General features: G+C 39.6%; 1 protein-coding gene across 4 annotated transcripts in view; it reads left to right on the plus strand.

Annotated features, from left to right (window-relative positions):
* MYBPC1 (myosin binding protein C, slow type) overlaps positions 1–12720 on the plus strand; it is a 112055-nt gene that overhangs the window by 24525 nt on the left and 74810 nt on the right. For all 4 annotated transcript variants that reach the window (XM_019544730.1, XM_019544733.1, XM_019544729.1 and 1 more), the window contains exons 2-3: positions 609–644; positions 3815–3856. In XM_019544730.1, the coding sequence (XP_019400275.1) occupies positions 609–644; positions 3815–3856 (78 nt within the window). The remainder of the gene's footprint in view (positions 1–608; positions 645–3814; positions 3857–12720) is intronic.

Raw genomic sequence — 12720 nt, forward strand, 5'->3', positions numbered from 1 at the left:
CAATTTTAGATGACTAATTTTTGTTAAAAGTGTGTGTGGTATGCAAATAAATATGGTATAATGAGGGAATATGGAAATTCTCTATCTGCAGTATCAGATGGACCCTACCATGATTTGTGTCCCTGCTCTACAAAATACATTTTTAAATGTAAATTTATAGGATAGTTAGTATTGTGAAGAAGCTGCCATACAGAAATGATGGATGATATGTGGAAAGATGATGTGTGCTGTAGGTATGAAAACAGGCTGATTTTTTCAAACTATGTTTGAATGTTTAAACCAATGCTAAATGTGTGTGGATTCACCAGATCTGCACCAAGTGCCAGATCTTACTCTGTTCAGTTCTTGAGAAATTTAAGACTGTGTCTGGTTTTATAACTTTTTGTCATCTTAGTCTTAAAACTAAGTCACAAAGAACAGTGAGGAAGAGGAGGACCCACCTAGCTTTTGAGTTAACAGTTTTTCAGGGGCTATAGCAAGATAGAAAAGGATCACACTCAAGTGCCCAAGTCCATTAGGACTTAGAATACGGCCCTACATATATGAAAAATATTCATTTTACTTCAGATTCAACAATTCTGTTTTTTTCTTTCTTTCCTCATTTTTAGAGAATGAAACGGAAGCAGAAAGCGCACCTCCTCCAGGTTAGTAAAGAATTTGCCCTCCTCACCGAATTAGGTTTGTACTAACAGAAGTGCATGAGTCCACGTTGTGCTACAGTGATATGGCATCTCTGTGTATCGTCCCCTGCAAAATAGACAGTTGCTGAACAGTAAGAAGGGAACTTAATTCAGAGGGGTGTTGTCTTCATTTCCTATGCACGTCATTCACAAAAATTTCTAATGTCTCAAGCTCAGTGTTGCTCGAGTGAGAACTGATATGGGTTCAGCACTGCTGATAAATTTCAGGCCACAGTGGAAAATAAGGGAAGATAACATTTTGGGACTCACCATCCTCTTTTACACTGAGATGCATCATACCACAAAAGTAATCCCATTCATTTCCCATTGAAGATGCTTCATAATGTGGGTGAGGATGGAGATTTTGAGCTGTTATTGAATAAAGCATCAAGTAAATTTATGAACATTGATTTATATCTACGAACATTGCTGCCCTATTTTCTTTTGTGAAAACTTGCTGGGCAAAGGGCCCAGGCACTTACTCTTTTCATTTGCATGCCTGCCTGAACAACATATACAATGATCTAAATATCAATATATTTTCCATGCATTTGTTTAATTTACCCATTAGATCAATTCTAGTTTCTAGAATGCAAGAAACTACCAAAGCAAAAATTCAAGCAGCAGGACAGAAATGACAGGTTATCAGTCATCCTTTTTACTGAGCAAAATAACCATAGTTATTTTAGTTCCCATTTGAAAGCCTCATTTGTTTATGTAGTATGACAAATGGCACCTACTTTTACTTTTTATGCAGAACTTATTTTTGTTTAAATTAAAAAACCAGACCTTTCCAAGAAGAGATACCCAAGACTGAAGCTACTAATAACATTTTTATTTTTTGCTACTAATTTCCAGATTTACGGGGTGGGTCTTCACATGCAGGGGTGTACGGTTTGTGGTGCCACATGTGGGGAACATGAAAACATGTACTGTGCTGCAAAATTTGCTATTGGGAAATCCCAGTAGCAAAAAAAAAGCACTGGAACAAAAAATGACACAATGCAAGTAAAACAAGTGTGCATCAGCACAGATGGACTATGGACCAGCAATGCTCTGGCTTCTGACCAGGCCTCCATGCTGCCCCTGCTGCTTCAGCATGCCACCAGGCCACCAGGGAAGACTGCTGGCCCCAGCCTCCCCTACTCCTACCCAGGACAATTTGCTGTGCGCTGAAGCATGTGTGCAGGGGCATGTGATGGGACACAAAGCAGCAGCACAAATTTGTGCCACTACTATTTGTGCCTCTACAACCACATGACTTTGCACGTGGGGACCCACCCACAGTGTCCAGTAATTTTTTTCCCCTTATGGTAATTTAATCCTGCATGTATTTGGAGAAGCACTTTAATTTCATGTATGACTGTTACTGCATTTGACTGAGCAGGAATTTTGGTGTGAACAATTCCAAATATTGAATTTTGCCATTTTGCTCTGCCTATTCCCATAAAATGTATTTCTTGTTGTTCTTTGTTTTTACTTTGATTTGTTTCTCCATTGTGCCTAATGTGAGACTGAGGCTGCAGCTACACAAAATGCTGACTGCGCAGTAGATTGTTACTATTGTGCAGTAGCATTGCATGGCACGAAGTATGACATGATGCTACTGTGCAGTAGTAATAAGCTACTGCACAGTCAGCGTCACCTAAAAGCCATTGGCAATGTTACTGAACAGTAAGCACAGTAACTTCAGTTACTCTGCTGTCATTTAGTACTTGTATATGCAAATACTAGGGATGTGCAAAGCAGTCAGTATTCGATTTGGATTCAGCACAATTCAGGGGATTTGCTGATTCAGATTGCTGTCCCAATTCGATTTGGCTGAATCTGAAGATTCAATTCGGATTCGGATTCAGCAATTTGGCCATAGACACAACTTTATATGTTTTTTCTACATACCTTGAGGTTCCAGGTGGAGCTTATGAATTTCCAGTCCATTTCTAGGTCTGCTGCCGAGCATGTGGGGGACCTCCCCCCACCCCTTTGGCTCAGTGATTGGCTGTGAAGGGACCCCAGGTGCCCCCCCCCCATACCCAAGAGGCACTGGTCACCAAGCTGGAAGTGGGGGGGGCCCACACGCTTCATAGTGGACACAGAAGTGGATGGGATGTACTTCTGGTCCACTTCCGGGTCCGCTGCCAAGTGCATGGGGGATCCTCCCATGCTTCCGTGGGACGTTCCATCTGCCCCACCATCTCAGCATTCACAAGCCATGAATGTACCTCGAGGTACATAGAAAAAACATATAAAGCTGTATCTATGGCCGAATCGTTGAATCTCTCCAAATCTCCCTGAATCGAATCACAGTCTTCCAATTTGATTCAGAGAAGTCAATGGGTCTCCTGATTCAATTCGGATTTGGAGATTTGGCCACCAAATCAGGCCAAATCTCCTTCAGATTGAATCAGCGACTGAAGCTTCACACAGCCCTAGCAAGTACTAAATGACTGTGTAGTGACAACTGCACAGTCAGTGTCTTGTGTAGACATGGCCTAATGCACGTATCTTATTACTAACGTGCATGCACCATTTTATTTAGGCACATTTTATTCCAAATACAGCTAAATGGCCGCTCTATAGGTGAAATCTTAAAATTGGCTTCAAAGGTTTGTGTATCAGTTCCAAAGAGAGCAAAGGTCTAGGACTTACTGCTTTCAAAGAAGGTGACATCGTGTCTCCATAAAACAGAACAGTGAAAATCCTTTTAAATGGTGCATCATCCAGTAACATCAAATACAATATTACACTTGTGTTTTGATATGTAACATTGTTGTGAAAAATTGTAGATCTACAACAGGTATGAGCAAGGTACAGCAGGGGGGTAGTGGCAATGTTAATTGCTGCTGCCACCACTCATTGCACCACCAAATTTCCAGACCCGTGGGAATGCTCCAGCTCTGTGAACCAGCCCTGGATGCTGTTTCAGGCCTATTGACCACCCTGCACCACTCATCAAGCCCATGGTACCAGATGAATTTGGCCCCACTGTTCTACAATCATTAATGCTCCAAGAAGTAACCATGTTTGCACAGTCCTGATCTAAAATGTTAATGTAATTTGTTGTATGTTTTGTATGTAAATGTTTCTGTTTAGTTTAAGATTCTCTCAGAAATGTGCTTGTACTTCCTACACAGAAAAAAAAGCACCAAAAGAGGGTGAAACTGGACAGGCTAAAGGTGAGTCTTCAAGCATACCTCAAAAGCTAAAAGCAGAGAAAACATCAAATGCTGTGCTGATGCTAGGTTGTTTGAACCTTTTGATTTAGCATTTGGTTGCAGCATATTTTATTAGTACGGTTTGGAGTTTCCTGGATTATTTGTTTCTGCATGACTTGTTCAGCACAAGGAAATGATGCTGTTTATGAGTTTCCTTCAAAAGTTCTGTAAACAAGTAAGAAACTCCCTAACCTTTGATAAGCAGTATTTCTTAGTAACAATAGTTAGATAAAAAGGTCCCTCTTCATGGATCAGTTTTCTGACAATTGGTTTGAGCAGCAAGTAGGAATGGATAGGACACTGAAAGTGTTGATTGAAACTCAGATCAGTAGTTCTTTAATGAGGTAGATCCCATTTTTTCATCCCAGGCTGCTTCTGGTTTACCTCAGAAACTTAGTATCACACACTATTTTTGCAGTAGACCAACGGTCAACAAATTCCACCAACTTTCATATATTCTTCAGTATGTAAATCATCACAATTTTTAATTTGCCCTTACTTAGGGCCCAACAAACAACCGGAATGCTACCTGTAGTTCTAAAAAAGTTCTTGAAAAATCAACTGCTGTGCATGCATGTGCATACACACACACACACACACACACACGCGCGCGCGCGCTCACTTAGACCACATTTTCAAGATGCGTAAGTATTTTGCTACACAGCTGAGATTGGAATGGGGTCCTCAGATGTCAATTCCTTCATTCAGGAAGACATATTTAGGATAATTGGGTCAAATTTTATTCCTCTCAATGAGAAAGAAAAATCAAACATAATATATAATATATTTTATTTTATATTCACTTTGAAATACACTTTGAAATGGACAATCTAATTTATTGATTCATTCAAGTGTAAGTTTGGGGAATTTTTATCCTGATAAATGCCTAAATCAGACTAAGATCTGCTTGCAGTTGACCTTAAATTGATTTATTATTTGAAAGTTGTTTTTTTTTTTTATTGCCCCATCAGAAAAGAACTTGAAAATACATTCTGATTTTTTTGTTTCTTTTAGTTGGGAAATTATGGATTACCTTTATACAAAGATATTACATGGTATCTCAGACTTGCATACAGGGTAATTTGGGAAGTGTGTGCAGCACAGCATGTCCATTAACGTCAACAAAATAAGAATGCAGATATTAAGAATGAATGGTCCAAGTATCATTTGCAGAATATAAATGCTGGACACAGCTTCAGTGCATGGCATTTTACTACCTATTGTTTGCAAAAATATTGTGCAAGGGGCTCAAATTTGTCATTCTTAGCAACTTGTATGCTTTTCTGGGGCATTGTGCACTTCAGACATATAGAAACCAAGGTGAAGGCTTTTGCCTTACATCCTGGAAGTTAGTTTCCCCTGCCTGAATTTTGATATCAGAAAAGCATTTTGCTCATGCATTGAATGTGTATTGTACCTTTCCCTCTGCATACAAGTGAACATTTTCCTCAACTAAAAGAAAACCATGGTAAGTGTCCTTACAAATGCTACTGCTTATTTTTTTACACATTTTTAAAATGTATTTTTAAAGCTTCATGCTAGTAAAGAGCAAAGGAGTTTGCTGCAGGGTAGCTGTCTTTCCAGATACTGACCTATTTACGTCTAGTGCTATGGATAATTTTATATTTAAAATATTGTTTAGGATTTCAATGAACAACTAAAAATAGGAGTATATACATTTCTAATCTTGCTTAATCTGGCAACAACCATTTAAATAAAAGTTCCAATGAAAATTGAATAGGGAATTATCAAGATTTTGTAGTGTTAAATAAAAGATTGCCTTCTGTCATTATCTAGATGTTTCCTTAATATAGCAATACACAAGTAATTGAAACAAAGCAGTCGTTGTGTACATTTCTTTTAAGGCTCCTGGCAGATGTTCATATAAATATTCAATGGGATCTGGGGATTTTTTTCTCAGATCCCAAAAACCTGCTTATTGTGACATACCAGACATTTAAGATCTAACATGGCAAGCACACTTTTTGGGATCTGGAATAAAAGTCCCAGATCCATTCACGTCTGCTAGTGCTGTGGAAACTAGGCACTGGGGGTGGATTCCCAACATCTGGCTTCTCACTGGGTGTGCCTTATATGAGACACTTTACTGCACAGTAGACTAATTACTGCACTGTAAGGCATCAGCAACTACATGTGTGAGCCATTTGCTGTGCAGTGAATTAGTCTACTGTGCAGTTAGCTACTACCTTTAAATACAGGTAGTAAACGAACAGTGCAGTACATACTGCACAGTAGTGCATGTGTAGATGCTGACCAGGATCAAATTTGCTCCCAGTCTGCCCCAACTAGGGGGCCACAGGAGATGGGGAATTTCCCCAGTCCTGCTTCTACACAGCTCCTGGCTCCCCCCAGAAGCTGGAAGCTGTGCAGCACCCAGACAGTGTAGCTCTCCATGTCCCCTCTCCTGCCCCCATCCCAGCGCTGCTTGGCTCCTGGCTCCCCACAGGAGCTGGAAGCTGAGCAGTGTTGGGACTTGGAAGCTCCTCACTTCCTCAGGGAGGGTCAATTCCTAGCCAGCTCCAGCCTCTTTGAGGATTTCCCCACCCAGCCCAGACCTGGATGGGAGCTGCCCCAGAAGGGGAACAATTCCCAGCCAGCCTTGGGCTGATTGGGGAAATCCCCACCCAGCCCAGGGCTGGCTAGGAGCTGCCTCAGAAGCAGGATTGCTCTCAGCTGGCCATAGGCTGCATGGATAAGTCCCACGGGCATGGGGCTTGTCCTCAAGTGTCTGGAGCTGGTAGAGCTCTGCAGTGGCAGCTATCTCCTGACCCCTTGCACATCAGCACCCCTCCCCATATATATGGGGCAAGGAGGACAACTACTGCAGCAACTGGCAGATTTCTCTTGGTCCCATACACATAGGAACCAGCCCCGGGCTCTCATCCAGCCCCACAGCATGCACCCCAAGGGAGCATGGAGGTCCCCCTGGCTGCTGAAGAGGGCCAGATTAGGGTAGAAGCAGGAGTTTTAGTTTGATGCCCTACCAGCCACAAGTGAAGCATCGGGCTCCAGCTCTGCAGGAAGCCCTGCAGGCCGCCTGGCAGCAGCCTGGGAAGGCAGGTTCCATCCAAGAAGAGCGGGGAGCCTGATCTTTTTGGGTTTTTGTCCCTGGAGCCTGCCTGTCTGAGCTGCGTGGGGGCTTGGTGCTTCCCTCTGCAGCTGTGGTGGCCCCTGGGACCACCCAAGCTGGGTACCTGTGGGCAGGTGCCACCTGGGGTGGCGGGGCCACCACTGCCATGGAGGGAAGCACCAGGCCCCCCCCCCCCACAGCCCAGGGACTGCTCCACTCACCGGCAGCTTGCTCTTCCCACCCTGCTTCTGGAGAGGCAGGTAAGTCAGCAGGGTAATTTAAGGGCCCTAAATTAAAGCAGTGTTTTTAAAAATTGGGCATGAAGTATTCACCACTTCAATTTTGGACCCCCATTTCATCTACACACACCCCATGGTGTCAGGGAACTGGTTCCTGATTCCATACTTCCCTCAGCACTCTTTAAGTTTGCCAGCATGAAGTGAGCCCAGGATTGCAGAGCTGCTGGTTTAAGGGATGCTGTGGGAAGTGTGGCACCAGGAACTTTCAACCTTCCCTTTGCAGGTTCAGGCACATGAGTAACAGGATCAGGAAGAGGTTCTCTGATTCTAGCCTCCCCGCGCACCTAGATCTTTAAAGGACTGCCCCAACATATAGGTTTTAAAGGGTACTTTGCCAAAAATAAATTCAAAGAAATCCAGAAAACAACAGGCTTTTGCATAACTCATTTATAAAAATGCATCCAGAACGTCCTTCTCTGAATTATGTGGAAAGGAGAAGGATTTCGTGCCTAGCTAGACTGGGGGCTTTATAGATTAAGCAAAAAAAGTCTAAAATATGACAAACAAGGATTTTTGAGTGATATCCTTTACTGGGCTATCTGTAATTTCTGAATTCCACAGTACTCATGTGTGGGAAGTTGCCACTGTGTTTATAACAATCAGTCACCATTGGCACATGGGAGGTCTTGAGAGGTCACATTGTATATGAATCCTGTAACTAATCAAGAAAATCTAACCCATTTTCTTCACAAGTTCCAAATAATTTCTGAGGCATTGAGGTAGATGTTAGGAAGATGAAGTATAACAATCTGTGTATCTGTGCAACTGTCCTTTTACTAGTACTGGTAATTTTACTAATTACTGGTAATTTTTGCCTGTCCAATGTTAAATAGCTGTCTGTATTATGCTCCTTGTAGGAACAGTGGATAATAAAATGGGTCGCCATGTGGAAAAATCTTTGTTCTTCTTCTAGGTATTTCCTTGGAAATCATTAAATGAAAAGAATAATTTTCTACTTTTGTACAGCACTTCTGCTTCCATGGATACCTGATTTATGCTAAGGGAAAATTGAAAACTGAGCTCTGGCTGTTGAGTATTCATTTTATTTACAGAACAGGAAGTGAATCAGCAGAAGGTCCCACTTGATTTACTACCATGTCATCTTAAACTGAACCACTGTCCATTCCTCTTTTCTTTTCTTCTTTTAATGCAGCATCATCTTGTGCATTAAATATTGTCTCCATTGTCTTCTCAACTGCTGAAATAATCATTCAAATCTAAACTTAGCTTACTTATCCCTTTCTTTAGGTACCATCCAGCCATTCAGATGCTTGCTAAAGCTTTTGCATGTTTCATCAATATCCTTTCTCTAGGTTCCATCCAGCCATCTACTAAAATATCTGCATGTTTCATCTCTGTATTTTCTTTAGGTTTCACTCAACCATTCATCCTGCTAATAAAACTTCAGCTGTTTCACTTACGTACAGTGGTTAAGATTGCCAAAGTGCTGAGTACCCAACAGCTGGCATAAACATCAGTGGGGGCTGACGAATGCGCAGCATGTTCAAAACCAAACCACCTATTTTGGAACTGTAACTTAATGCACCCAGCTTTGAAATTGAATTGGGCTCTCAGTTACATCAGTCTAGAATGACATAACCAACTTCTTTGGAGTTACTCTAGATTTTTGGTGATACAAATGAGATAAAAGTTCAGCTCTTAGTTTTGCTGTTACTTTATACTATGTAAGAATGCACATTCCTGTGTACTTCATTTCACTTTCCTATGACTGAGAGATGACATCTTTAAATACAACATTAAGTGTGCCTATGTCTATTCTTAAATCATGTGAGGGTCAAGAAGTGTTTGTTCCATAGCACAGACTGGACAAGATTTACCATTGCACCTAGTTACTCGTGACTGTGTAACTTGCTGTATGTACCTGGCACCTTCAGTTCTCTCAAATTCCCCAACCTATTCTTTACTTGTTTATCATATAGCTGCTGAAATCCAGGGCACTGACTTATCATACCAAATTTCCTCCACAAACCAGAATTCTTACTGTTCCCACACTCAACAAAAGTCTCATGTAATTTATTTATACTGTATATCTATTCCATTTACTTTTTGGCTCTATTATGAAGCAGTGTAGTTGCTTTCATAATAGATTTAAGATTGCCTTCCGTTAAAGTACAACACTGAATTATTTTATTGGATATGAAAATAAGCTGAAAAGAAACAGAATTACTCTACTTGGAAACTGTATGAAGGGGAAGTATGATGTGAATCCTTTTACTTGTTAGGAATCTGAATGATTTTAAGAAAATTGAATTTAGGGTTTTGCATAATGTTTTGAGAAAACATTATCATACACAAATGATCATGCTGTAATGCCCTAAACAGGAGAGAGAGAACCAAACAAAATCTCATATATGGAGTAGTGCAGGGGTGGGGAAATGGTAGATGTGCAAGTATGAGAACACCTTAATTATAAACATAATCCCTATTAATTAATCTGCCTGTCCTAGAAGATTAGAAGTCAAGGGTTCATGTACAGAGTTTCACACAGGAAAACTCCTGGGTTTTTAAAAATTTGTAAGAGACTTTTTAATAGACAGATATAGGTAAGGACTGATTATTAGGCAAGGAGGTGGTTCCCCATAGAGAATAATGTACCACAGAAGCAGAGTAGGTTAGGGCACTTTTTCCAGAGACACATCTCCTGAGGTGTAGAGGTCTTTAGCTCCACAGCGCTTGACTTCATCTCCTGCTAATCAGGGAAGCTACACAACAGAAGATCCACTTAGCCCTCCATCCTGTACCTTAGGAACAATGAGAATTCTGGCACCTTCAATAAAAGAAATGCATATGACAGATTTTCTCCTCTAGTCTCATCAGGGTTCCTTGAATAGTATGTCTTCTACTGAAAAAGAAGGAAATTCCAACTTTAATTCAGCATTGTTTGCTGAAATAATTATTGTAACTTCAGCAATATACTGATCTCAGTTTGAAAGATATGGGTCAACTTGTGAAAGGTCTTAATTAGCGTAAAGGGGATGTAAAGTGGAAAAGATAAAATTATGCACCACCATGTGTACACATGCAACCTCTTTGTATCATGGCTTCTGACATAGTAGAGAGAGAAGGATCCACACAGCCATTGATCTGTTACTACATAAGCAAGTGCGAGAGGAGTAGGAGGCAGAGAGGAAGTAGAGTGTAAATGACTCTACCACTCCCACAACTTGATGACCAGCAAAAATGAGTTGGCACCAGGAGGAGAACATGCTACATCTAGTAAGTAGCTGTAACAAATTACTTCCCCTAAAGCAGATTCTGTGCTCCCTTGCCTCTTCAAGAAGGAGTGCATATACAGGCCACCCCACAAATAGATCTGTGACTTAAGGTACAATATTTTCTTACAAGACTGGGCATGAAGTATTCAGGGAATTTCCATGAATATTTGATCATTCATATATTCAAATTAATGAGTGTTGACATTATTTTAAAACTTCTAATAACCTTAACACTCACCCCCAAGACCTACCTATGCATCTTTTAAATACCTACATCACATACTTAATATGTATCACTGATAAAGTTCATAAGGATTATGAATCAAGGTTAAGGATGTAATTGGACCACTGAAAGTAAATTTTCATGTATCAATACTAAAGGTAATATTTAGGTAAATTCCAGGTTCTTTTCTATTCTGTGGTGTTTACAGTTGTTCTAGTTCTGATGCTGTGTGATGTTTTTCACAAGAACTATATTAATTACTTTAGCAACATTTCTTCTAAGCTAACAAAATTTTATGGAGAACTATATCACATGGTAATATATGGAAATATTTTTGCCTTATTACTTTTTGTAAATTAAGTCATTAGCATATTTACTTTTTGGATTGATATGCCACCATTCTCAAAGAAAAGCTTAGGGCATCTTACAATGAAGGGCAAAATTTATGGGAAAAGAGTAATACAATTAGAATATAATACAATAAAATGCCCCTTTCCCTCATTTCTATGCACACTAAAGAGCAATGCTAGAAGTCCATTTACCAAACTAAATTAGAATAGTTCAGCATGTTCACTTACAGCAAAAGTCAGATACTTTTATCTTTATCCACTTTGCTGTTTTTATATGAGCTCCTCTAAGTTACCACCATACTGATGTGAGAAAGAAATCTTGGATGTGTTGAAGTAATGGCTAAACTCCTGCTTACTTCATTATGGCTAGGATTTTATTCTAGATCCAGGTATTTTCAAGTGCCCTATGGTACATTTTTATTTACAATAAATATAATACTTATTTTGATTAATTTTGGTGCTCCTGGAGAATTGTAAAATTGTTAAAGTTGTGGCTAAGTGTAGAATTACAACTCTATTATTGTATTGTCCATTTCAAAGCAATATATCCTACAGAAAGAAAATGGATCCAAGGCTTTAATCTCAGCAATACATAAATAAGTCAGTACTCTGTTGCTGGTTTTTACACACTGACAATGTCAGCATTCAGACCCTAAATAATAAAATCAAATTATAAATGAGGAAGTTTTCTATGAACACCTTTGCAAAATGTATTGTGTTTTTTTCCCCACCACAGAACTTGTACTATTAAAGATTTAAGACTTTGATCTTCAGTGAATGCCATGTCAACACAAGGCCGTAAATTCATACATGGTATATTTCAGTTAAGTCAGTATAAATATGTGTGATAAACATAGACCAAAGAGAGGAAACCTGTGCTGAATTATGTACTCTGCCAGTCAATATAGTATAAGTCTAAAGAGAAATATGTCAAATATATAAAGGGAGTCAACTTATTTGCACCAGATAGTTTCAGCTTATTTAGTTCTTCTGCAGTAAATTGTTAAATATATTCAATTAAAATTTTACTTACAGAGGAAAAGGAGAGTGAAATAATGATCGTAATCCTACCACCAGGTCTGATTTTTTTGGGTCTTTGTCATTTTTAAATAGATGGTATTTCTAACATAGACTAGCCCATCACTTTCACATGGAAAATGAATAAATTGTTGTTATAAAACCATGCATCCTGTTTATTTAATAATTAGTCCATCCTATCCTGCAAATTAGAAATTTAAGGGGTGATGGACTGATAGTTTTTTAATTTCATCAGTCAAAATAGCCCCACTGACATTTCCTGTTTTAGAATAGTTTCCCTTGTCATCACATTTTACTAGCCTTGATATGTACGGTGTGGTTTGCGTTAACATTTTGTTTGGAAAGAAATAGGTTGCCATCACAATCATCAGTTTGCAAACCAAATAACTCTTTTTTTGTTCTTCTAGTTTGTCAAGTCTTTCAATAGATTGGCAATAAGCCAGATCATTCCTTTTATGTCATGATTATTATCTTTCATCAGATAACATGTACTACATCCAACATATTGTGCTGACTGAGATAAATTAATATTTTTCAGGCCAGAAGTGTATTCTTTTCCTCTTCACAGCCTTCATCAACTACAATGGC

This window comes from Crocodylus porosus, unplaced genomic scaffold (assembly GCF_001723895.1).
Source record: "Crocodylus porosus isolate Cpor-Errol unplaced genomic scaffold, CroPor_comp1, whole genome shotgun sequence".
Taxonomy (NCBI): domain Eukaryota; kingdom Metazoa; phylum Chordata; order Crocodylia; family Crocodylidae; genus Crocodylus; species Crocodylus porosus.